At 51.0% G+C, this 27,473-nt stretch overlaps 1 protein-coding gene across 1 annotated transcript in view; it reads right to left on the bottom strand.

The window, feature by feature from the left end:
* The window catches only part of LOC135900747 (caskin-2-like), a 319,002-nt gene that overhangs the window by 88,020 nt on the left and 203,509 nt on the right, over window positions 1-27,473 (bottom strand). The window contains exon 12 of the mRNA XM_070524415.1: window positions 18,266-18,318. Coding sequence (XP_070380516.1) covers window positions 18,266-18,318 — 53 coding nt within the window. The remainder of the gene's footprint in view (window positions 1-18,265; window positions 18,319-27,473) is intronic.

The following is a 27,473-nucleotide window of genomic DNA, read 5'->3' as shown; positions in this document are numbered from 1 at the left end:
CAACATTGCCGGGGGGTCTTAGCGCGTGGAAACGTGTACGGCCAGCAATACCGTTATCGAATGAAGAGTCGCACCACCATGCACATCACAAAGAAGTTGCCTTTAAGGGACCATTATTTCACGATCAAGGGAAATCAAGCAGTCGAGTAATATATAGGGTGGCGCAGTCCGCTACGAGTCCCCGCAGCTATCGCGGCAAATGAGTTCGGAGTGGCAGCAATCGCTGAACTCCGCTGTTGATCGCCTTTTTTCTTTCGGTTCCTTTGTTTTTCGCACGCGCAACAAAAAAAAAGAAAAAAAAAGGAGAGAATCTTCGGCAGCCGCGGATTAATTCCCCGGGTCACAAACGAGTCCCGGGGCGTCCAATTAAAAGCTCGGGCGTCGTCTTGGCGCCGATAAGGACGCGTGAGAAGCTCGGTAACGAGGAAGACGTCGCTGGCTGCGGCGTCGACTTTATCCAATCCAGGCCGCCCTGCTTCTCCGTGGCGTCTCCCGAAAAGCCCGGCCGCGTAAAGGTCGAGCCGGCCGAGAGGAACGAAAATAGCTTTACGGCCTGTGCAAATGTAAACAGCGACTCGCAAGGTTTAATGAACCCCGGAGGAGAACAGCTGCGGAGTATACACATGCCCACGGGCCACGCGCACGCAGCCGATAAGTAAGCTACACGGGGAAGCAAGAGCGATGTTCACAATAGTAACAAGCACTTTAATTAAAGATTCGCGCCGAACTGCTAAGCCGCGATACCTTGCGCAACTCCCAGAAACCCGCCGCTTCTCAATTTCTCGTTCACCCGGTCATGGCACTTTTCCAGGCGCCTCGGTGGGGCTGTGGGACTGACCCTTGCCACTGTGGCTCGCCATCGCCTTCCTTGCCCGCCTCGTTTCTGTGAGCACAACCGAAAGCCCTGCCAGGGTCTATCTTTTGTAAACGGTATATACAAACAGGACCAAACAAGGACCACGGTATGTGTTTGTAAGCAGCGAAATTGTCAACAGACCACTTCGCATAAACAAGGATCAAACATAAACCAGGCTGTGCGTTTATAAACTGCAAATTGTGTACGGACCATTTCGCGAAGACCACGTGATGTACATAGACCAGGGTCGAACAGAGACCACGGTCCATGTCTGTAAAGAGCGAAATTCCCCCTTCAACAATAGGCGGAACTCCATGGTTTCAGACAGTGTTGAATGTGTTCAGTGTAATAATACGTGAACTATACTAGAACTATAAAAAAAAATAAGTGAGGTCACCCTAGGTTTGCTGGCTTTCACAACTGGGCATTTGCATTTGGCCAAGGCTTACATGATTTCTACATTCGTTAAACGCAAGTGAACGACGAGTCGGAACTGCCGTTCCAGTACTCTTTTAACAACTTTGAATGCGCCACTTCTCGCGGCCTTGTGGCACGCGTGAATTAAGAGTGCACAGTCGTGCACTACCGCCGTGCCGCCGTCAGGCGCCCCACAGCCAGGCGCCAAGCTTGCGAAGCGAGCCAAGCCCACATGTTAAGGTCGCCGAGATAAGGAAGGCATAAAGCCCCTCGTGACGGGCAGCGTTCGAAACGACGAACGGTACGGAACCGTTACCGCGAGATGAAAACAGTCGCCCACGGACGCGGCGCCCGTTCGGCAAACTGGCCACGCACAGCTGTTAGTCGCCCGGGCGGCGAGCTATGTACCCACCGCGTGGGAGAAGCCGGGCGATCTCGGTCCCCGATGTGCGTGTGCGCAGAAATGGGAACGATCGAGGCGGCAGTGGGAGGAGGTGGACTCGAGAAAGCGGCGTCGTTCGACGGCTTGAATCGAATTGAATTACGGGGTCTTGCGTGCCAAAACCGCGACTTGATTATGAGGCACGCCGTAGTGGGGTGGCCGGGGTCTCCGGATTAACTTTGACCACCGGGGAATATTTAAGGTGCCCCAATGCGTGGGACACGGGAGATTTTTTTTTTTTTTTTTTGCATTTCGCCCCCGTCGAAACGCAAAACCTCCGTGCTTAGCAGCGCTACAGCATAGCCTCAGCTAAGCCACCACGGCGGGTCGTGCAATGGCTTAGTTTACAGGTGGTGGTGACGATGATTTCAAAACTATGGCACACTACCACAGCTCGGAATTGGCCGAGAAGCGGGTGGTGCAATTAAAATAAAGTAAGTATAAACGAATGGATACGACGCAACAAAGTATTTAGAGAAAAAGAAACAGAAGATAAATTATGCAGGCTTGCTCGAAGAAGAACGAAATAAAACTTAAAATGTACATGTGAATTCCCAAGAAAGAAGAAGGGTAATATCAAGTCCAGTAAATTCTTCGAAACCACTCTCGGAGGCAAACAAACAACGGTTCCAGTGGTGACCGAATCCTTGTCAGTGTGCACAGCGGTCACTTCATTCTAAGGGAATGCAGTTCGGAATGTAGTAGAAACATTTTCCCCTTTGAACTTGACACGGGTACCACTGCCAGCGTGGTTTGTTTGTAAATTAAATTCCCTAAAAAGTCTTTTAACGGACCAGTCATGTCGGTTCTGTCGACTTCTGCTTGCATCACCACGGATCGGGTTAGAAATTTTTCGCTGTTAACATTACGCAAAACAAACATTTCGAATAACCAACTTCAACCATTTGCTTTTCTCATGGAAAATTATCTCGTGTCCCACACGTAAATTGGAAATCGCTCTAACAAAATTACGCTGCCGCATATTCCACCAGTATTTTTTTTTATTTGCGCGGGTCTGGTCTGGCGCTGTCCCCTCTGCGCCACATCTGCAAAGAATCTGAAACAATTCGTTTTTTTTTTTACCAACCTGGTATCAATTCCCAAGCCAGAGAAAAAAAAAATTATTTAGGAATATTATCCCGAAAATTAGGCATTACTGCAGACACTGAAAATATTATATTCTTTGGGGCGTCTACGTTGGTTCTTGGTCACAGGACCGTGTGCGCAAACGTCTGTGAATTTCATGGTAACACAAAGAGAATACATGGTTAACTTACTGATTTACTAACTGATGTTTCACAAAAGATTACAATTTGAAATTGAATAAAATTAATAATTTGAAATTTGCTATCCTTTCATAAAGCATGCGGTTTGCTCTTAAGATAAAGAACTGTCTCTATAAATTAGTGTATATTTCTTGCACAATTTCAACTTGACCCTGATATACATTCTTGCTCTCAAATTTTATCTACTCCCAACTCTCTAGCTGCCCGCTTATTGGCCAATCCCCCGCAATGGGTACGTGTCATGATATAGGGAACAAGCAAGCAAGCAAATCGGCGCAGCAATACCTTTGTCCTGTAAATGGAATTGCAAATTGCCAGACATCCCTGCGGCTAAAGCCCTGAGCAGAGGCTCCGATAGAAAGAATAATTCGGGAAGTCAATGAAAGTCTAAGGTGGCAAAGCGGAGCCTCGAGAAGTATGTCTTTTTTTAATCATTTGTAGCGAGAATGGATGATAGAACAAAGAGAAATCGTTGTGAGTGATCAATATAGCTAAGCTCCGAACGAAGTTTCCTTCATCTTTTGTAGTAGTAGAGTCAGCCTGTGGCTACATTCCACCGGCACATCATTACTAGCCTTACTGAATACAATTAGTTATAACCGCTATATAAGTTTTCCTTGCGTTGTTTGTATGCTTGATAAAACGTCCACACTTCGATTACTGCTCCCACTCATCATAATTAGGCAATCTTCGTGGCCATAGCCGGTCCTGAACTCTGGCGCATCCCACTGAAATGCACGTTTGCCACGTGTAGAGAGCCCCTAAACGATTTTCGAACTAAACTTGACTTCTACTATATTCCAAATGTTCTGCTGCTGTTGTAGAAGTGTTTTTTCTTGCGGGGAGGAAATATCATCACCATCGTCATCACCATCGTCATCACAGTCATCGGAGCTCGCATTTTCCCATATGGGCACTTCACCTTGTTTTGTTAGGTCGAGTGAATGACGACATCTGGTGGCCTTTAAATGAGAGCTACAGCTAAAAAGTTGTAGCCCTGTCAACTCTGCAAGTAGAGGAGTTTCAAGGGCGGACGTCAAACAAAGATGTCCTTGGTCCTTCCCAGCAAACGGCGACCTGTACCACGAACTCCGATAAGCTTACCAACGCCTCGCCTGCCTCGATCACCGGTTCCAGTGCTCGAGTACGGATGTTAGGCGTCTCGTATGACTGCGCCAATGTCCCTCCTCCTTCCACGATCGAGTTCGCTGGTCGCGTCACCGCGGCGCCGCGACAGGGCCGAAAGGGCGCGCGCCTTCGCGAAGACGCCTCCGCAGCTTAAAGACACCGCCAGCCGCTGCGACGTCGCGCCACCCCGTCGTCAAGGTCACCACCGTCACCACCGAGCGAGCGAGCGAGGCGGCGGCGGCAGCACCCGCCGACGAGGGAAGCCCACTCACACCTACCGCCGCCCCGGGCATTCACGTATCCGTTCTTCTCGTTATTTTTGTGTCACGGTTACGCGAAAAAACGAGCGGGTCACACGCGCCAGGGACGGCTGCATGCGTATAGAGCGCTCGGCGGGTACAGCGGCGTCGCATGTGCCGCCTGCGCAAGGAGCCCGCCGAGGCTGCGAGCGTCGTCTATCAGGAAGCGGGATCGCGCGGCTTCAGTGGGGGCGCCCCGTGCCCGATTCCCTATCGGAACGACACCCGCGCTCGCTCCCGAGGCAGCGAACGCCGCGCGATAACGACGCCGACGCGGCCGGGGCGCATCTGGTTACAGAGCTGGTCGCTTCCTGAACTTCTTCCGAGAGTTGCGCGTCGCCGTCGTCGTGACGGGCACACCGCGTGTCGAGGTCGATCGCTCGCCGACGCAACCGAAGGCGCTTTACTCCTCGGGGGTTCTTGGTCGAGAAGTAGACAACCTCGCATTCTGACGACGAAGAGGAGACTCGCGGTCAACAGTCGTCTCATCCCCCGTCTCTCTCGCGAGAGTTCGAACGACCCCCCCTTTTTTTTTTCTCTCTTTCTTTCTTTTTTGCAAGCGTTAGCCAGCCAGCCAAGCAACGTTTAGAGAAGCACATACATAACACTTTCGACTCGGACTTGTTTCTTTCTTTTTCCTTTTTTTTTGTTAAATGAAAGTCCCCAACCTTTAAAACCTCAGAGAGCCCTATATATCGTCATTTACAAGCTTCTGTACGCTTAGTTTCGTTTTTGGTTTCCGTGAGGTTACCATGCCGTGGCATCACAACGCGGAATGTTTTCGCGCGGGAGCAAGGACATTGCAAGGTTTTGACGCTCGCTGCGTCTCGCTGGGTTCGCCTCGTATGCTATAGCTACCATTCGTTCTGAGGGCCGATGCATCAAAATAGCACACGACTGAGCGAGCCGGAGCGATTGTCAAATGGTCGCTATGCCCTGTCCCCACGTGAACACATTATGCGTCGCGATGTCACCACACAACAGAAACGAAAACCGATAGCGCGATGACGTGGATGACATCACCACAGCACGAATTCGTCCCAGTCAAACTCACTAACTCAGCCTTCAAAGCAGCGCTCCGCGACTCGAGAAAAAACGACAGTTCCGACGTGAAGCTTCGTTGGAATCGCACCGCTGTATCTCTCCCACTCAAAAAATAAATAAAAATAAAATAAAAGCGATGCAACGATGACCACGTTCAAATCAGTCGCTTTGGTAATCCAAGTACTGCCACTTAACCGAAGTGCTCATCGCTGTTCTTTTGTACCATAAGCACTTCGCTATTCTGGTTCAAACATCATTTGCGTTTCATTCGCGGACGAGTGTGCCTGCGCTGACACAAGGAAAGTACAGAGAGAGAGAGAGAGAGAGAGAGAGAGCCCGTTGTCCAAAAAGGCCCGGGCACATCGAAAAGGAGTGCACAGGACAAACACTGGACAGGCAGCACTTGAGAAAACGCTCCACTAGCAAGTCTGAGTTGCCAGCCCAGCGTTTGTCTCGCGAACCTCCCTTCTTGCTTATTCTCCAGCCTTTGTTCCGCCCCACCACTTCTACCGCTCTCGCGTCGTCTTCAGCGTTAGTTTCTCTTTCCAATTACGATGCACCGACTCGCCTTGTTACAACCGCGCAAAACTTTCTGTGGCAATGAAGGGGAACCTATGAGGCGGAGCTTCACCACATGTGTCACTGCGCCAAGTAGTCCGGCAGAGTTTGACAGTGCTTTCGCTGTTGGTATATATTTTGCTACTTGCGACGGTTTCGCATTTACCAAATCACGCGAGAGAAGATACTAAACTAAAATTGAAATTTAACCCCGAGTGGTGTGTGCGACGGTTCCGCTTAATATAAGTACTGCAGTAAGTAAGCAAGATGTTTGTGTGATAAAGAGACTCAGAGACCCGAATGAGACAGAATACTTTGGGAGCGCTGTCAAACGCGCGCTTTGCTTGCGTTGTTGCTTCTTTCTATAACAGAAATGGCCTTAACTTTATATTGCCACACAGTGTTGCCCGCAGCTGCAACCACCTTTTAGGCGATGTCTAAGTCCACACCCCTCCGACGACTGCATCGAAGTAACGAAGGCCAATCTCGAATGCCATACGTCTGTCTACTGCGGGGGCCGGAGGCAAGTCTAATATCCGAAAACACGCCACGGCCGCCACGTTTCCGACACAGAACTCGTACTCACGCCCAGCTTCGATCCGTTCTCGGCGCTGAAGCTCCGCCGGAGCGCCTTGAGTCCTCGCCGGAACACGCCGGCGGTGGAGCGCCGCCGAGAGACGTGGTGGACGCTGTGGCGCGACGCGCCGTCGGCGTCGTCTCGGCTGCGCAGCTGCTGTTGCTGTCGCACGCTGGTATAGCACAGCACGCCCTGACTGGTGGCGCCGCACAGGTCGACGAAGCTTTGGCTGCGACGTTCCAGGGGCAGGAAGTACGGCGCGAACGGACCGTCGGGTTCGGCGGCCCGCGCCCACTCCAAGTCTTCGAGGCCGCTCGACAACATGTCGACTGACATTGACTTGGGAGTTCCGACTCGCACGTCTCACGTGAAAAACAGATCGCGGAACTTGTCAGAGTCCGAACGTGGCCATCCCGGTTGACTCGAGAAAACTGTCAACTCTTGCGCTTGCGTTGTGAAAAGGGAGTCACGATATTTGTACGCCGTTCGTGGACACCATAAGTGCTTCGACAATCGCGAGGAGTTCGGCATCAATCGCGCGCATGTACCGTCGGTTACAGATCACAGCGGCCTCCGTGCGGTGAGAGAAGGGCTCTCTGGGAGCAGTCACATGATGTCATCGGTTCCGCAGATTCTATGGGTTATGGACGCTCATCTGCATTCTGCAAGACTTCTGTGCGCGCTGGTTGCAAAGTTTCTAACTTCTTAAACGAAGCGACACACCAGAGGCAGAACACGCACCTCCTTCAGCAAGCGATATTCCTGGTCTTCAATTACACATTCAGGAGATCGGCGGCTTGTGCCGGTTTGAGTTCTTCAGCCGAGAGGAATTCGTAAGTGGTCCGCAGTAAATCCTCGCAGAAAAGATTAATGGGGAGGCCTTTCCACAACCACGCAGCAGGCACTACGGCGCGAACCGGCACGTCCACCGTAAACACCGAAGGCCATTAAGATCCAAGCACGATCACGGCGTCAAGGTGATGGCCGCAGTGCCACAGTGGAACTGGACTTGACGCCACCTTCGAAAGCTAACGAAACGAAACCAACACCACGCCCCACAACACAACTGAGTCACGCGGCTTCCATCTCCGACGCGAGACTTTCCAATCCAGTCCTGGTACGCACTTCAAGGGCCGATGCGAGACGATGCGATCGCTCGAGCGACGCTGCGTCGACGAAGACAGATCGACGCCGTTGCGTAAGCGAAGGGATGTCGCAGAGGCCTGCAGCGGCCCGACACCGCCGTAGACGTGGCTCACTGGGTGTGCTTCCGCCTCTGCGCGCGAGGTACCAGAACAGGCACGCGGGAGGCGTCCTTGCGAAATGCGCGAGAGAGTTCACAAGCTTTGGAGAGGCGCGCCCAGGCGTCGGCTGAACATACCGGAATGTCGCGCGCACTCTTGCGCTCGACGATTTTTTTTTTTTTCTCTCTCGAACCGCGACGTGATCGCAGTACCTATGTATGTGTATGAATGAACAAGACGAACGGCTGCTCTGGCCTCGGATGGAATGCGCGCAACTGCGCTCTCACTCGCTCGCGTTGAGGTCACGCGTGTTTTTTTGCTGGTGGGTGTGGGCCAAAACTCTGCGACAGCTGTAATAGATACAAGTGGCCAACGCGCGGGATTCGACGTTCGCAAAACAGACGGGCCGGGCCCGACGCGAGATTGATGTCGCAAGGTGACGTGCTTGTAGATAAGGCAAGCGAAAACACTGGAACATGCGTTCAATCAGATCACCGCTCCTTTTCAAGTCGAATGAGCAAACACGCTTTGTGTGGCACAACGACTTTATCGCGACACTTACGTGGCAAAGACTGTCTCGAGATGCCAGGAGAGGCCTCTGATGCAGCTCAAAGTTTCATTTTTCTTTTTCACCCGTCACTTCTCTATTCAGCCTTCCTTTCAGCAAGCGTCTGACGCCAACAAAAGGTACCTACGTCCACGTACAATGCTGGAATTTGCACGAATCTCGCTTTAGGAGAAACGGAAACGGGACCGCTTGAGCTCTCGCCAATGGTCACTACCTGAACAGGTGTCTCGTATATAAGTCGCAACGTGGCAAAGCCCAGCTTCTCTGCTACCTTGATCGGTAGCCAAGCGATAATATTTTCCGCCTTTCTCTGCCTCTTGTTATACACTCGTCACTAGCAGACGCTCGGCCAAAGCCTTGTGAAGCTTCGCAGGGTTGCCGTTAAAGCAAGTCAGCCTGTGCACGTTCACTGCCTGCAGACTGGCAATCTTGCTCGGACACAGCCACTTTTTCTAAGATTCGTTATACCGGGTATAGCGCCTAACTGAAAGCACGCACACACACACGTCCTCTGCTGTTCACACCATGTGCGTTGCAACCCCTTCAGTGCCAGGAAAATCCCTTCACGGGTTCACATCTCGAGCTTCCATATTCCGGCTTGCTAGGAGGGCCACACAGCACAATGCATCCCAAAGGCGCTGCGATGCGAGGATGTTGACACAACAAAGGGTGATGCCGACAAATTCGACTTGCCCGTCCAAAAATGAGCGGCGTTTGTCTTCTTGGGATATGTCTCACAAGCGAGAACGTTCACGGGTATAGGACGATGACTCGGCCGTTCCGGAAGATATGCGACACGGAGATTTTACGTTGTCTGTCCTCCAGCTTGATGTCCAAGAAGACGCGGGCCTTCTTTCGTAGCCTTGGTGAGCAGCTCCTTGTCTCGAACCTTTCCGATGCGAAAGCCGTCACTGTGTATACATGTAGGAAGCGCGTGTGGGTCCGTTTTACCGATAAATGTCGATGCAGTTCACCTTCAATCCGGAACGGAGGACACAAGATCTGTAAGTGCACAATACTAAACTCGACGTCGATCTCTTCAACTGAAATCAACCAATCAAATCCACGCACCGTCGACGCACTTCTCGAAGGTCACCGTTGCGCAACGTCAAGGTCCAAACAGCCCAGTACCGACCTGAAGCGTCAAAACAAGCACGTATTAATTTTTCCCCGCACTTCCGACGTTCTAAATTCGTTTCGTGTATTCGTTTCCGAGATGTTCACTCTAAATCAGTCCAACCTGAGAACCGCCAAAGTCCTTGAGGCTCACAAACGTGCTACGCGCACAGGTGGTGCCGGCGTCCATATTACACGTAGCCCAACATCGGTGCAAACCGTCCGTGCAATCGTATTCGGTCACCACAGAGTCCGGTAACCTAACATCCCGTCCGGCGATTCGTCTGCCAAGTCGACCCTCCACGCGTGTCCAACTCCAGAGCCTTCGCAGCCTTCGGTACGACGCAGGGGCGTCGCGTCAACGCCCCCAATGTCCAGGTGGCTCCGATCCACCGCGTGGCCGACTCGCGTCCAGTCCGGTCGCCGCCACACACGAGAACGCGCCCTTCCGAAAAACAAACCTGGACGCTGTATACCCGTTCGGACGGGGGCCGGTGAGCGAGGGGCGAAGGAAACGAAAACTACACTAGTAAAACCGAAAGGGGTGATGCCGCGGTGGGCAACGTAGGTGCGGGCCGGGAGCCGGTTGGTCCCGCCCAGAAGCTTCAGCGAGGAGCGACAGGGAGCCGGTGGGCACGACCGTCGACGGCGGCGGCAACCGCAGAAGCAGCAGCAGGTGCGGCACGCACGATGGATCCGCGCTTCGCCGCCGCAGGAAGAAGCACGATCTCACGTGCGCGGTGCTCGAAGGAAGAGGTCCTGGCTTATCCTTGCGCGCGCACGTGATCTCTCGGCGCTCTCGTAGTAAACGCCCGCGGTACGCGCGTCGTCGCCATGAAGACCGCCGCCGTCCGTGGAATAGCGGTGCGCGAGGAGGCGGCAAAGTGGTTCGACGGCGAGAGTGGTGCGTGTACCGGGTTGAGCCGCCGACTGCGTGCGTGTATACGCGGTTCTTGCGGGGGCGCCGGCGGAACTGCTTGTCATCCACTCGGCGACAGGATGCCACTTCACCGATTCTGTGTATCCGGTGGACTTTGGCTAACCCTTCGTTTGTTGACAGGCAATGGCGGTTGCCGTCGGCGTGCGCGCATTGTCGCCGTATTGAGAGGCCGCGGTAGACATGACAGGCCACCCTACTAGTAACCCTTTCCTCCATGGGCACGTCGGCCAAAAACAAAAAAGAAAAGGAAAACAGGACGAAAGAAAGAGCGAAAGAGAAACTTTATTTACAAATGGCTGATCACACGAGCGATGGGCGTAGGCACTACGTTGCACGGCCTGCGTACCCGCGCCCCCAATAAATCTTCCATGTGGAAAGAGAACAAACAATTACAGACACTCTTGAGTACATTCTACGTATATAAATGTTTGCCCAACCAGACTGAGACGTCATCTAACCATTCTTCTTCTATCTCTTCATGCTTCTTTTCACAGCTTATTTCTAGTAATCATGTCCACCTAGCTGGGCTGCCTACTGGCGTTTCACGCTTCGTATCTAGTGGGATGGATATGACAGTCGCCGTCGCCGTGCAGCAACAAACCGCTTAATAGTTTTCTGGCGCCCGGAGTTATTGTGCGTGCACCCGAAGATCCGATGAGCGAGCACCGATTTCGCGTACAGGGGAGCTGCGGGTAGTGTCCCGGATACTACGACACAAGCTCGAGCATAAACGCACACACCACACAAATGCAAGCGGTGTGTGCGCCCACGTGAATTTCGAGAGAGCGCACCATAAGAGCGTAGGGGTCAAGCGAGAGGAGAAAAAAAAAAGACATATGTGCGAAGCCTTCCCACTTCCAAAAGACTAGCGTGGGCGAGCGCCTATACCTAAGGGAAGGTGCGCGCCTCCCAGATGAGGAGGAGGAGGAGGAGGCTGCCGAAACGCGGGGGCTGCTGCGTGCTTGTGGGTCCCCACCGAGACCACCCTTTCACCGGAGAGCACGCCCTCTCCGCCGCGCTTGCACATTCTTCCTGTATTTTTTCTTTGTTTTCCGGGCCGTGCACAGCTGGTTTTTCGGGGAGGTCCCGGCACGAAGCAGCTGGGAGTTTTCGGGCACCGAGGTACGACTGACGCTCGGCAGAAGCGCGGCATTTCCGCATTTCAAGGGCAGTGCAGCAGCTCGGGCCCAAGGGTCGTAACGGGAGCAGCTCACGTGTTGAGCGATGGTCACCAGACGATCGGGCGTGCAGACTTTTTGGCTAGTCGATCCGATGCTGAACCACGTAGCGCGTAAGCGACGCGGACAGGCAAGGACATTGCGCACCGTCTTTACCTACGACCGCGTCGCTTAAAAGCACTATAGTCCCAGTGTCAGCCACTCCACGATGCCGTGACCCGAAGTATCGTGCCTGCCCCAGATGTCGAGGTACCTTAGCACGACTTCACTAACAACTGGCCGTCTAAACAAAGAAATCCAACTTTCGCAGCGAGCCACCGCGCGGCTCCGCGGTGCGGGGCATGGGTCAGAAGCGCTGTTGCCGTCCCCGAAGCAACGGTGACGTCGAGATGACAACAGTCACTATTTACAGACACGTTGCGCTAGCTGTGTTTTCGTCGTGTCGGTACGGCGTAAGAAAAACCACCTCACCGTAAGGTCCGGCAAAACGGAGCAGGCATATACGGAAAGACCCGAAGGTGCAGCAGCAATAGAATTCTCTAACATCTACGGGGGACATTCATATCTTCGCGTTTTTTTTTTCTATGCGCCGCATAATTCGACATGTAGCTTCCACACTAACAGCCGCATCATGATTGCCGTACGAAGGACTCGCCAGAGCACCAAATCTACTTCTAACGATGCTTTCAACTTGAAATGCCTCTCGGCGCGGTACACGGAGCGCGAGGAAAAAAATACCCGACTCATTTCCAAGGCCGAGAATGAGTGTTGGTCCGTTCGCGGAGAGTCAATTGACTTCAAACACGCCCCTCTACCCGATCGCCATCGTTTCGAAAGCCTCCGCCGGACGTCGCAACCGGCGACGATCGCTTTCTTCGGGCAACGCGACTTGCAGTTCAAGGTCGAAGTGAAAAAGGAAATCATCCGTCTTGAGGCCGAAGGCAGCGACGGAGCGCGCGCGCACTGGTTGGGTCTCTCTCCGTTTTATGCCGGTGCTCATAATCCAAAACGACCTGCCTCGCAAAGGCGCCGCCGTTCATCCGTGAATTCAACCGGCTCGCGCATTCGCGATAAAAGCGCACGCGGCCCCCCTCCCTTCTCCCCGCCCTCTCCCCGTATAAGCGATCCCTTGGGCAACGTAACGACGACGACGACGACGACGACATCGTACGCTCGCCATTGCCACGTTGCGCCGAGCTCGCCCAAGGCCGTCGCTGGTCACATGGTTCGTTTGTGACGGCACGAGAGACATATGCGCGCGCTATACAGACTACATTCCATAAACGTGCACGCTAGTTACGCGTGCTTCGACCGAGTTCCGTGCGGTGAGCCTTGAGTGCTCAAATGCGAGACCACCCTGCAAGCACGCGCGAAAGGGCCCTACGTTGCCGAGGCATTATGGCGATGACTTTCCTGCTTTAATTAAGAGAGACTTTAGAAAGAAAAAAGAAATAACAGAAAAATGTACCATCAGAGAGGAAAAGGGGAAACTTAAAACTGATAATATCGTGCCCTTGACAGCGGGTTACGCGCTGCGTGGGATTACAGAAACAGGACGATCGAACAGACGAAGAAAGGCAAAAATCTCTGCACGGAACTAGCATTATATCCCGAGAAAGACACGCGCATGCTATGTAGCTATAGTTCGGGTGGGAAAGTCGACTGCTCCCGTGCCGCCCGAAGTGCGAGCTCGACTCAGAAATTTAACAGCAGCGCATCACCCAAATAGTCAGCGGGCGTCTCACGAGAGGAACGAAAGTTTGCGCGCGCTTTCCTCGGACCGCTGCACGGAATTACCGACAGGATGCGTAAACCGATAACCCCGTGGCAGGCACTTACGAACGTTGCAGCGCTGGTAGGGCTTCCTTTCAGAAAAAAAAAAAAAACCTTTCAGCGGAGGCGAAACGAGCGACAAATGCCGCTTGGGACAACCTCCATTTCCCCCCACATTTGAGCGCTGCCGCCGCCACCTACGCGGATTGTTTCCTCCATGCATATATGGCGAACACATGCGAGCGGATGATCGGCCTTACATGCGCTAATGTGCCAGGCACGACTCGAGGCAGGCTTTCCGGGGCCCCGCAACGGGCCATCCATCACGGCCACTTATAATACGCTGGCCGGCCGAATGCGGGCGCACGAAATGGACGGCTCGATCCTGCACAGGCGGCGGCGAAACGATGCCCCGGCATCGCATCGATGAAAACGCCGCGTCCATAAGGTCCGCGCGGCATTTGCATAATAAGCGTGTACGCGCGCGCATCTGAGGCCGCGCCATAAGCGGCCGCGGTGCTGAATTTTATTTGCCTTTCAATGGCCTGGCGAGTTGGAATCGTCCTGACGTTGCGGAACATGCCCCGCAGTCACACAAATAGATGTCTAAGATTTGAAAAAATAATAATAACCACATAAAGCGAGTGAAGTGATGGAGTGAATCGGCATTAAACGGTGTCGTAGTCGAGTGGCTGACCTTTGCTTTATTGACAACCCTCTGATATGCAAACGGCACCAGAAAGTGGGCCTTTACCCTTCACTGTAATACATTTTACCAACCCTGTGTGCTCTATGTTGGAGCAAAGGCAGTGTCTGCCAGTTCCTTTAGCGAAAATAACTGCCCGCCCCGTGCTTGACTCCGTTCACGAGAGTATAACAGACAGTTTTAGAATGGCGTTTGCAACCAAACGCATTACGCACGTAAAGAAATGGCGTCGCCCTCACTGCACACGTTCCGAACGTTATTGGGTTTCTGTCGTTTACGTGCGCTATGATAACGTACGTTATTTTGCGAGTTTAACGTTCGTAATGTTTACGGACGATAAGAAATGGCGCTGTCGAACATGGTGGCACTCATGGCTCCCGCTTCAGCGCGAATTCTCGTGATGGCTACGCTCTCACTTGCGTTGATCGCCAGTAACTATTGTAATGAGCTTTCGCTTTCTCTAAGCTCACCTGAAAGGTTAGTTATGTGCGCATAGCGCGTCCATTTTGCGAGATCGTTCGGCGATTCTGGTGCCCGTATAGGCCTAACGAGACGCGTCTGCATATAGCAACAGCAGGATGGTTGCTAATATTTGGTCTTGGCTCGGATACACTTGGCACGAGGCACTAGACGGCGCTCTGCTTTATAACGTCTTCTTTACGTTTGCGCATTCGTACGGTGAACTAAAATACCTGAAAGGACGCGCACCGAACGTCCCGCAAAGGTGCTTACGTTTAACGTATACGTAAGGCGACAAACGCTATTGTAAAACTGTCACGTAGCATAGTGACGGTGAAGAAAGCAGCAAAACTGGGAAGGGCGAGACCAGCGTTTTATTGGGCGAACCCGTGCCCTCACGAACAGGGTACACCCGAAGAACGGCGATAGCGGCGAACACAGTCGGCGATTGTCGAAAATCTGATCTGCCGGCCGGTTAAGCGCGTCGGCATTTATACGTGAGTCATCGATGATTCCAGAGGAATCGCTGGTGCCCGCGTGTCTTTCCGAAAGTACACAATTCGCGTCGCACATGCAGTAAGCTCGCACAAGCTTCGGTGACAACAGACAACGGGTAGAAACATCGATAATATTCGAGAAACTCCGGTACATAAGGGCGCGTCCTGCGCTGAGCGATAACAACTTGTTAACCAACTAGCCCAATTATCCATTCTGTTGCAAAACATTTCTTAGACGGTGAAAAGCGGTCACCCGAAAAAGATAAACAAGTGCACGTGCCAATATAGTTTTTCTGCTCCTTTGACGGAGTATGCGCCCTCTCTGGCCAGAGTGAATGCACTCAATACAGATGCACTGGAATCCTCTAAAATAAGGTTAAGATATGCGACAAGGCGCGCGATTCGGTTCAAGCGGGGTAAAAATAACTCTTAAGTAGACTTCTTCTGTGCAACTAATTATACGCTTTACTGCAGCGAAGAGGACAAACTGATACGGCAACTATAGCAGCGCGAACAGGTGGGCCCCAGAAGGAAACACAAAGACACACCTATAGCGCGGAATTTGTAAACGTTACCGTAATTTAATCAATGTGCCAATGGATGTATGCCCAGTTGCATCAGCCCTCCTCGAATATTGGATCAAAATTATCGTAGCGGCCAACCCAAGAATCATGAGCCTGAAAAGTGTCGGGCAGGGTTCGCGAAAACTATCGTGAATCCAGGTCGGGTTTGGGTAGGCTTACCGGACTGGAATCACGTCGTCTCGCGTAAACGCCACCAGGTCGCGTCGGGTTGGGTCCAACCCGCCTACCCTGCACCAGGTGATGGTGCAGGCGAGTTGACTCTACCCGACCCGACCGACTTCATATGCCCGCTTGACAGCGCGCGCGTGTCGCATGGGGCTGAAATACCGGGCAGTCGAGTCACTGACGGAGAGCGACGGCCCGCCTGTGCCTGACGCGATGCATAGCCTCCGAGATCGGGCGCTGCGCGCTGTCTGATCTCGGAGGCTATTCGCGGTGAAAACGAGTCCGCGTGTGAAGGCGTGAGGGGTCGCGTTAAAAAGAAAAAAAAGTGACAAGAAATGAAAAGGAAAGTCTCGTTGTTCGCGATGGCAAGAAGCCCTCATATGTATCGAGCATCGCAACGGCCATCGAGCCAGGGCTCGCTACTCGATGGTCGAGGCGACCGGCCCCCTGTCGGTTTCACCTATGGTATCCCGGATCGGGCGGCGCATAGTTTGTCGTTTTATTACCTAGAGGGTAATCTGGCGCTGCTGAGCTGTTGTGTCCATGGGAATGCCGGTATATGGTGACTTCGGATTGGCATCGTCCTAGGAGAGCTGGAGGACACCTTGAAGACGCGCCTGGCTAGCATCGTTCCCTCTGTCACATTACTCATTTCCTACTAAAAGAGCGCGGAAAAAGACTAGTTTAGCTTTAATATTGCAGAAAATAATGTATTTTTTTAATTATGAAGACATGTAATTAGATGTACAATTATCTAAAACGTAAGAGGCATCAGCGGGCCGCTGAAGTTGGTGGACAGACAAGATTCGCGCCGGCTCTGGAACAGTTTGTAGTCAGTTCTCGCTCGATTACGCATTGTAGGTGGGTAAACTTCATTTAAAAATGTAATATTGGTGAATGAGAGCCTTTTATGAATATTTTACTTTATGAACGCGTTATCTGTGTAGCCATATCCACGTTTTAGATGAAACCTCGTACAGCACCAGCCAACACAAGCCTGGCACACCAATACACCTTCACTCCCATGACGGCACAGCGCTCGTTAGAAAGCTCTAATAGACGGTGGCGCCACATTTCCCTCTAAGTAATATCGCGAGAAACTACTGCGCGGTGCATACTCAAATCTCGGAGGCCACGGTTCATGCGCGCACCATTTGGAAATTCTCGATGCAGGTGCCATGATCACGACTGGGCACAACATCGGCTAGTGGACGATAGAAGTACACGTAGAAATTCATATGCTCACTGTGACGTACAGCCTTCAAAACCACTGCAAGACTGTCAAAAAACTGTGAAATTCCGCAATGTTTTGAAATTCCAGACAATTGGAGAGGGAGTGGCCGTCTCTGCAAGGCCAGCCACAACAGTCCAGACGGCGAATGCATCCGGGGGTATAAAAAATTAAATAAAGAAAGAACCGGGAACGCAGCTGCCGGTCGAGATTTTCTAAATAATGATACAAAATGTTGAGCGACGCGCCGCCTACACACGCGTCGTCCATAAAAAAACAAAAAAGGGGGCGAGCTGCTTCGTTCTCCTTTTAGATGCCGCAAAAATGTATACGTGTGTGAGGCACATACCAATTCCAGTTACGGCGCGCTAGTGCTGACAGGTATAAAACACAGCAGCGCAAGAGAGGAAGGCATGTTAACGATACCATGAACCACTGCAATCGCTGCAATACTACGGCGGTTTTACGACATTCCGGTTACGTGCATGCATGAGGTCTCCTGGTGATTACTGAGCTACATAGCCGTCGATAAGTTAGAAATGTGACGCATCAATCACTAAACACGCCATTTCTTGTTAAAAAGGAAACAAAGTACATATCGCGAATTATTTGAGCCGGGAACGAGAATAAATGAATTCCGCACTAACCGGGTGAAAGTCGAAGAGTAACAGCGTCGGGGCGACATTATTTCGTCACTTTTTCTTGTCTATTTGCACTGTACACTATTCAGGCGTCCCCATTTCTTTCTTTCTTTCTTTCTTTCTTTCTTTCTTTCTTTCTTTCTTTCTTTGTATTTATTTTAAGTACAGACGCCAACTTTCGCGTTCGGCAGGTCCATTTCTCACTCGAGGTCTTTCATCCGTCGAAATGTGCGCACCGGAACAAGCACTGCACGTTCCTCGGGGCAGAGATGTCTGCGCCTTTCGGCACCGAATTCCAGCTCCCGGAAGTCTAAGTGCTGAAATGCAAGTTGGCACCCTCTCCCGTTTTTTTCTTTTTTTCGTTCTTCATTTTCTGGTTTTTAGCGTGCGTTCATCGCGTCTTAGCCTTCAAACCTTCTTAGCCTTCATTTCCTTCTTTATCGTCACTTCCACTGAAACACTCCAGCAAGATAGATGAAAGGGACACTACTTGTAGGCCCAGTAGCAGTGAAAAAAAAAAAGGAACTGGCGGGCAAAGACAAATGCGAAAACTCACCTGAGCTTCCGAAAACACTTCGCCCGGGGAAAACGTCTTCTGGTCGGCGCCGTCTGCGCAAATGGGAAAAAGCAGACGAAACAAAAAGAGACAGACGTTAGGGACAGCGAAAAGAACAGACAACCGCACTCGTCGAGCAGACGACACAGCACGCGTCGCGGCTAGTAGCAGACGACACGGGTGGCGACAAGCGGGCGTGTAAAAAAAAGAACATAAACAAAGAAAATGATGGAAGCGGTAGGCGGAGTGGGGACGGTCGTAAGAAGACCCGTTCTCAAAACAAAGCTACCTACGAAATGAAACACAAAATATGTGTAAAAACAAAAAACAAACCTAAAGAAACAGCTCGTCAGACAGACGAGAGCGAACGCAGACATGGCCTTATACATCACGTTGCGAACTCCCTCGCCAACATTCCCCCTCCCCCTAGCTCACGTGTAAACCGTAACTCAATCTTTCGCCGGGGTTATTTAGCGCGGGCCGGCTCCCCGTCGAAACGATGACGCCACGACGACGAAAGTAGCAAGAGAGCACACGCCAGGCTCAGCCGATTCGCCAGCAGCACGAGGGGTGGGGGGCTCTGGTTTATGTCTCCGGTTACTTTCTAATCCACAGACTTGTGTATTGTGTTTCTCCTTGGAGAGTGTGTCACGGACCTTTTTCTCGGCACACATTTTTTTTTTCTCCTTTTCGCGTGCGATCAGAAAGCAGCCGGAACAGAATGAAAAAAAATAACAACACACTCAAGGAATTCGGTGTGCGAGGAAGTCCTGCGGATTTCCGCAGGTCGCGTGCTTATTCCTCATTCTTTCGATGATTTGGTTATCTCGTGAAGCTATCATCGCTGCTATACTAGGTGCTTCAAAGTAATTACTACTAGGCTCGTTTTAAAGCAGCTATGTATTAATTACTCTGCAGCACCTCGTATACTCGGGGCAAAGAGCGTTAGTTATACGATCACAGAAATTACAAAAGTCGCGTAACCTTCGATGGTCTGTAAGTCAGCCCGTCTGAACAGGATTAAACTTCGCTGCATTCTGCACGGCGTTACACATATCTTACGCTTCCCAGTTAACGCAAAAACGTCGCAGTCTTGATTGCAGCGCAGTCATCGTGCAACAAGACACAAATCGGTAGCGCCCGAAATATAACGTTCGGTCTCGCCTTCCTTGCCCTGTCGTGTGTGCTGTTCAATATTGCATTGGGTTAGGGTGCCAAGGTGCAATGCACACACAAGTATAACTTTGGATGCATAAACAGTCCGTGGGAAATTCTCCAAAAATGCTCTCCTATTGTTTTTTTTTTCCCCAGAAACTGCCTAATATCACGCAAAAGCAGGACAACAAGTATGCACGTACATGACCGGGGTAGTTGGAGAAATATGGGAGAGGCCTTTGTCCTGCAGTGGGCGTAACCAGGATGATGATGATGATGATGATGATGATGATGATGATGATGATGAAATAATGCACGGTGCACGAGCGCATATGCATTCCGCCACCATCGGAATGCTATACTGCCGCAGCTAGCCGGGAGTCGAGCCCGCCACCTCGAGCTTAGCAACCTAACGCCGCAGCCACTGAGGCACGGCGGTGAGGATTAACGCCGACTATCAACCAGTGTGTTTTGCCGCAAAATGTTTTCTCTTGCTTTTCACGAAAAAAAAACCTTCACCCACCCTGCTCGAGCGCTTCGTATCCAGTCCAATAATTTCATATATTTTTCGTGTTCTTCAGTAGGTGAGTTGATTACTACGTTTCCTATTTCACCATGCCCCTAAAGGCCCTCATAGAGGGGAGGGGCAAAACAGAAAACTACGGGGTGAGCTCGGCGCACAAATGCACGAATAAAACAGATTGGCAAGTGAAGTCATAAGAAAAGTACAAATCGGAAATTGCAACACATTATAACACTAAATACGAGATCGATTGCAAAAATAGCTAAGCATGGCCATAATAGACAACAGTAGTCCACCGCCATAGACGTTTATATATTAAAGGCACAAGAACGCGCACCGAACAAAAATACAATGAAAAATAGTATAAACCCGGCCTATTTGCAGTTTAGGCTACAGGTATGAACGGAACAATAAAACAAATAATATATACACTTAGAAAGACGCGAGAAATGCGTTGAAACAAATGCACGACGAATGTTTAAACGTATTCTGCGCGCAATGGTTCTTGAAGTCGGTTTAAGTAGCAATGCATGGTGGTAGGTTACTCCACTCAATTCTTATTCGGCGGATGAACGAATTAGAACAAATTATTGAGCGAGAAGTCATACGTTTTACCTTGAAAGAATTACCTCTGCGTGGAAAGAAGGCTGTGGGTGGTTGGAAAATCCGGCGGAGGTACGGGTGATGGTAGAATTTATGGACCAGCAAAACGGAAGCGATGGTGTACCGATGCAATAAGCCGCAGAGCTAAGCGCGAATCTTTAGCGCAGAAACGATAGCGTATCGTGGACATTGAGAGTCATCGCTTAATCATCGCTTTTCGCTTACTATAAGCGTCCTGCTCTTGCGCTGTCACCCCAGTACTGTGAAAATTTACCAACTATAACCCAATCCATCACACTTCAGCGTCAGGCCGCTTCTGCTGCGATTTGTCAGTGAGACACTGTGCAGCGCGGTAGCGCAACTGTCACTGTTCGTATTATCCGGAACACTGCGAATCCCCGTTAATTCAGGACTCCTAGATTTAGCTTTGTTCGAGACACAACTGGTACGTATCATCTGGCACGAATAAAAAAGAATAAGCAGAGAGAGGGAGAGAGAGAAACCGCGAGCAAGCTCGCCCACAAGGCCGGACGAAACTCCTAGAGTTTTGCTCAGAATGGCCTCAAATTATGAAGAAAATGCACCTCTCGAAACACGAACAACTGAAGAGATGCCGGGCACGCCCGACCAATACAAATGCTTGCAAATCCTGCAATTTCCGTACCGTTCGCCAACCTGCACGGCCGTTTGGTCAGGTTTCGCAGGCAAAGCAGGCCGCGATGGTGCGCCTACTTCGCCGCAACAGTGTGGTGGTGCCATCTAGTAGTGCGAGGACGAATCGCTGTGCGCCGTGCGCAGCTTCCGAGATTTGTAACCTGGCGAACCGGAATCTCGAAGGCATCCCTGCGCGCCAGTTTTAAGTCGATGGTACGTTCGTTCCTCGACCGTCTTGCTACACGACGCTCATAAAATAAGCACCCTTCTGTTGGATCACCTTCTTTCGTCCGCGTCCCTTATTTTATGTGCATCGCAGTGCCCACAGTAGTTGTATAGAAAAAAAAAACATCTTTGTAAAACCATCTTCACCTCATCCAACGCAGCTACACCGCCAGGCTTGCAGCCGTTTCTTGGGAACGTTTACTTCCGCGGAGACGAGCAGAAGAGGACGAATTGCCGATAACGATCATGATTACGATTTATAATGACCACCCCATTGAAACGGAGCGACAACAAATAGTCACCTGGACAGCTTGAGTTAATCATTTTTTACTGCATCTATTGCAGTCTAACATCTTGCATATTTCCACCTTATATAGTAAAATTATCTATGAATGCGATGGCTACGGCACCATTTTTTGCCTTACTTCTTTTTTTTAATTTTTTTCCGAAACTCTAAAACATCTCTTTGTATATTTTTACCGCTGACCAGTCAACGCTTAATTTTTACGATCAGTTTTTACTCTGAGTCACTTTTGAAGCGCAGCGCTTTTGAACGGCGGACGTTTCCTATGGTTCTGCCTCCAGGGTAAAATTGAGGCACTCCGTTAAAATGTGCCGAGTAAGGTGTATATATATATATATATATATATATATATATATATATATATATATATATATATATATATATATATATATATATATATATATATATATATATATATTCTCCCTGCAGCCTGATGCAACGATCTGCTGCTCCTGTATGCTTGCTTTCGTCCTCAAGCCGCCAAGCTCGGGCCTCAAATACAACGCCAACGCCACCTTTCTTTGCTCCGAGGCGTTGCTCAAAAAGCAAGGCCTCGTGGGCCCCCTCGCAGCAAGGACTGGTTACGCCATCTGTCAGACGAGCCGCGAAACAACGCCGCCACAAAGAAACAAAAGGCGAAGGAAACGGCCACCGCCAGTTCCCCCATTTTATTTTTATCGATCTCCCAGAGGCCCGCATAAACTGCCACTTATCCTCGCACGCGAGGCGCAGGTTTGAAAAGAATAACCAAAGATGGCGGGGCCAGCTGGATTCCGCAGCGGCCGCCTGCGGCGAAGCGGCGTCGCCCGGAAAAAGCGCGCGGAATCCGGAGAAGGGGAACGCTAACGAAGCTGACGACAGCGCTGGAGCATTTCTTTTTTTTTTTTTGCTCTTTTCTGAAGTCACAGCGTTAATGACTTAATAAGCTTTGCTTTGGCCTTAACCGTACTGAAGGAAAGATAGCGACAGAGGTAATCCCGACGTCCAGCAAGAAAGCGTGTCACGCTAGTATGTCGAGCTTTCGTCAGGTGCATGACCGCGAAACTGTCCTCGAAGTCAAAATCTCATCGTCAATGTTGATACTGTAACTGACTGTAACTGATACTGATCTTTCCGCGCATGATAAAATTCCGTACACAAGCGTTATTGCATTGAACCACCATCGCAATTCGGCCACTCGGTCGGATATTGAACCCGCGACCTCGTGCTCAGCTGCAGCCACCGAGCCAGCGCTGCGGGTGGCTTATTCAAAAGGGAAAGCGTATTCTTTTCCAACATTTCCGCTACGGCTATGGAAGCTATAGGAAGCGTGCGCATATGGTAATTAAGGCCACAGCTGGACGTTTGCCGGTGCAGGCTCACGGTTGTCCCCTCTGCTAAATAACAGGGCGGACGTCACCGCTTACGTCCGCTCTCGGTATGCGCAGATGTAATTTCACGGTTTCTGCGAAGATAGAAAAGAAAGACAAAGGGAAATAAAATAAAAGTAAAGCATCGTGATGAATGGTGAGGAATGTATCTGCACCAACGAAGACGGCGAGAAAAGGCTGCGCAAATATGGTCTAAACGGACGTTGCACCCCAAAAATACCGTCACTGCTGCTACTACGTCAGCGGGGCCAAAGTATTCGGTGCACACGAGTCGCCCGCAAAGAGCAGCGCAGGTTGCAAACAGAAGACAAAAAAGAAAAAAAGAGAAAGGAAAAAGAGGGAGGAATACAAAGAAGCGAAAGACCTCGTTTTGTTGTTATGATATTTTTCCCCCCAGTGAATACATTCTGCACTGAAATTCCATCCCCGGCACCGTGGGTTAAAGAATAAACAGGCGCAGCTGTTGCTACAATGAGTGCGCCCCGCACTAATGCGATCGCCCAAGCCTGAACATCTACTCCGCGCCTGCGTAAATGCGTGCACTACTGACGAAGTCTAAGTTCTACGGCTCCAATAATATGTGCGCGTGGTGCCCCCGTTGGGTAAGCCAGAGTTTAGACCTACGATGAATGCGTACATAACACCAAGAATTCGTGGCTCTTGAAATACTTTTTTTAACGATTTAGACAGGCTACATTCCTAATTGATAGCAATGTCTCTCACCAACTAACGAAGCAGCCCAAAATGACGACTGCTTACAAACTGAGCGAAACTACATCTAACCGACAGCAACAAAGAGATACAATGAAGGGCTATTGCACGGTTTCTCGAAAAAGCGAGCTTCGTGGCTGATGAAAGGGCTTCCTGACCTGAAAGTCGAGAAAGGGCCTACCATGCAGCACCAAAATTCGAGACGCGCACTAAATGGCCAAAAACGTTGAGATAGTCGCTCTTGGTCAATATATAGGTGACAATAAGCTGTATCCAAGTTCTCTACAGCAGTATTAAATTTAGCGCTATTAAGTCGGTATTGACTACCTGCGTAAACTATTCTGCTTAAACCAAGAACAGAACCAGACCGGCACTATTTTCTGTAGTACAGTACTGCTAACGCCGCTGCACGCGCTATAGCTGTAACCTCCACATTGATGTACGGTTTTAGTGTGGCAGTGCCCAGTAACATTCAACTTCGTGGCGACAAAACTTGGAGGGAGTGGGAAGGAAACGCTGAAAAGGCTCAGCTCAAACGTGTCGCACAATGCAGACGGCGAAAAAATAAATGCGAGGAACTAAAAAGAAGCAGAAGACAAGCAAAAGACCAGTCCGACCGGACGTCGTCTGCTCACCGTCGTCTGCTCGCCGAGTGTTGCGAACGCTATTTTGCTTTATCCGCATGCGGGCAGAAGAAAATAAAAACAAGGGAATAAAAATAAGAGTAAAGCACATTGCGCGTTTAGGAACGGATCGACGCGTCGGCGAGGTCGGCGTGCTTTCGCCTTCCGGTCAGCACGAACGGAGGTCGGCGGTTTACGCACAGTTATTATTATCGTCATTATTACTCGGCCTGAGGTAACGGCGTCGACGTGTACCTATTTCCCAAGTGGACCCGGCTGCTCACGGCCGAAGCAGCGAAGGGAAAAATAAGAGAAGCCGGGGGTAATGCGAAACAGAGACGGCCAACACGGAAACAGAAACGTCGTAAAAATCGAACTTGGGAGCACGAGGGCAAGAAGAAAAAAAAGGGGGGGAAAGGGGGAGAGGCCGGAAGAGGCCCGAAACAGGGCGCAATCACGCCATCTTGCGAAGCGAAGGCATATAAGAGAAGCGAGTGGAGAAGGATCAAGCAAACCGATACTCGGTGCAGGCGACTGCCATACTACCTCGACAACACGAAATGGGTGTGAGCACTTTTGGAGCGCCGGCAGGGCGGTCAGCGCGGTCGCCCGGCTATTACGGCACAGCGTCGGGCGTTGATATCGCCAAATAGCGCGCGCTCCACCAAACTGTGATGGAGTCGCGCTATTTGCGCTGGCGCTGCATCCGGGGCCGCACGTATAGGAAGAGTACCACGAAATTGGGCGCACAGAGACGGTGTAGTCGAATCTCCGGTTGTTTCCGCCGCTAAGAAAGTTGTTCGAGAGAAAGCATTACAGGGTCTCTTTGGTACGAATGTCTGTACAAAGAAAAACACACCCGCCGTAATTGCTCAGTGGTTATGGTGTTGGGTTGCTGAGCACGGGGAGGTCGCGGGATCGAATCCCATCCATCCATTGCGTGCTCGCTCACTTATTAGTTTATTCAGATTCAAAGTCACGACGTGCACCGATAAACCTGGTCATACGCTTAGCAAGGCCAATTATATCTTTATGCTGGTCTGGGCGCCGATAACGTAAAGCTATCCTTTCGGATTCCATTCCATTCGTCTGACGTCAACATTACGTAGCCGCCGACATAAGGGTATACCCGGAAAGTCGCGACGTTTCTTGAACAACCCAATCAAACGCTCTCCTCGATTCCAGGAAGTATCCTTTGTCAGACCTTGTAGTAGAGGAGGGCGCTACATAGCTACTCCATTTTTGACAGAAACGCTTAGTGAAAGACGTACTACAAGCTAACGAAAGGGCAATTTTTTACAAACTTCCAACGCAAGGGCGGTCGCAACACACTTCACAACAACAGCGAGTATTCTTACTGTTAAAAGTCGTAGACACGTACGCGTCGTTTCCATGTCTAATCCACGTCGTTCAGCGCCCTCAAGATGGCCACTCCTCTAGCGACATTTATCCGGGTCCGCCCCGCGACTAATAAAGCAAAAATCTCTCCTCCGGAGAAAGAGTGAATGTAACGCGGCTTCCACCGACCAACCAACGGTGCCTGGGTGTCTCGAGAACACGAAAGCACAACGGCGACACACCGAAGGCATCGCGAATTAGGCGCGGCAAACGATCGACCATCAGCCGCGACCAGCGAAAAGCACCATCGGCGTGCTTATTTTGCTCTAGTTGTTAATTAACAACGCCCTCAGCTCGCGTAATCTTTGCGCGTGCGCGCTTTCAAGCTCTCGCTTTATGTGGGCGACGCCCGCACGTGAGTTGCAATCAAATGCCGTCCGTTCCTAGCTGCAACCACGACGCCAGCAAGCAGAGAGAGTGGGGGACAAAAAAAAAGAAGAAAATAATGATTAACGGTAAGCAGAGAGGCGAAGCAAGGCGCACACGAGGGAGTCGATGACGCAATAAGTTCCACTTGTTTCGGGCCTGATTCCCCTACCGTGTAGTCGCGAAACAACGCTCCGAAATTCGACCGTCTGCTGCGAGTTTTATCCCTTCTTTCTTCGGCTCTTGAGGAAAAGCCGGATAAGCCGGAGGGAAGACTGGATTGCGATGACCGATGCAAGCACCTCGTGCGCGACTATCTACAGAGGTCTTGTACAACAGCTACTACAGGGAGCTTCTGGCGCGCTAGTGTTAATGGAAGCCACAAATATGGCGGTTCGGTCTGGGTGGGTATGGTAGTTGGCACATGTATTTGGATAACATTCGTCCTTCCGGCTTCAAACGCATTCATTTTAAAGCTTTACGGAGCTCTACGGAGAGTATAAAGCTCTACGGAGAGTATAAAGAAAATTGCTGTAGTGGAAGAGAGGGCAGCGAAGCCCAGAGAGCGCAGTGAAGCCGCCGCCGGCCATCTTGTCACGGGCAGGAACCCAGCCGCGTAGCGTGTCGTCCCAGGCATCGTGCGCTTTCGCCGCCGTTTTTTTTTTTTTCTCAAATGATCACCGTTACTAAATTGAAATTTGGGGGTGGGGCAATTTACCTTTGGGGTGGCCCAACTTGACATTTGGGGGTGGGCCTACTTCAATTTGAGAATCGACTAAATTGAAATCTGGGGGTTGCACACGCCAACATAAATTTGGGGGCGGCGAGCACGGTTCAATCCAACACGCGGGCTTGAACCCTGCTCGCTGCAATTGGGCTACACGCACACGAAGGTGCATGCAGAGGCTCCTGCCTTTGCCTAGAAAAGATCACTGCGCTCTGCAGTCGCTGTGCACAATCCGGCGGCCGCCGAGCTTTCTGCGCACCACAATATGGCTTCACTTGAAGAGCGCCCCCTCCACTGCAACAATTTCGTTATATCCTCCTAGTCAGAGCCACGGCCGCGCTGGAACGCGAGCACCTGGTAGAGCGTAAACCGCAAACCATCCCGAAGTGAAGCACACAGTCACTGCACACGTACCACGCAAAGACACTTTAGGGAAGTGCCCTCCTCGAGGTCGAAAACTCACGCCCGGTACTGCGAAGGCAGTGAAGTAGGTTGGAAAACAACGCGCTCCTCGTGGTAAGAGCTTTAAGCTCCACGTAAGCCACCGGC

This window comes from Dermacentor albipictus, chromosome 8 (assembly GCF_038994185.2).
Source record: "Dermacentor albipictus isolate Rhodes 1998 colony chromosome 8, USDA_Dalb.pri_finalv2, whole genome shotgun sequence".
Taxonomy (NCBI): domain Eukaryota; kingdom Metazoa; phylum Arthropoda; class Arachnida; order Ixodida; family Ixodidae; genus Dermacentor; species Dermacentor albipictus.
Note: the sequence above shows the minus strand (reverse complement) of the source record. Positions and strands in the feature narration are given on the sequence as shown.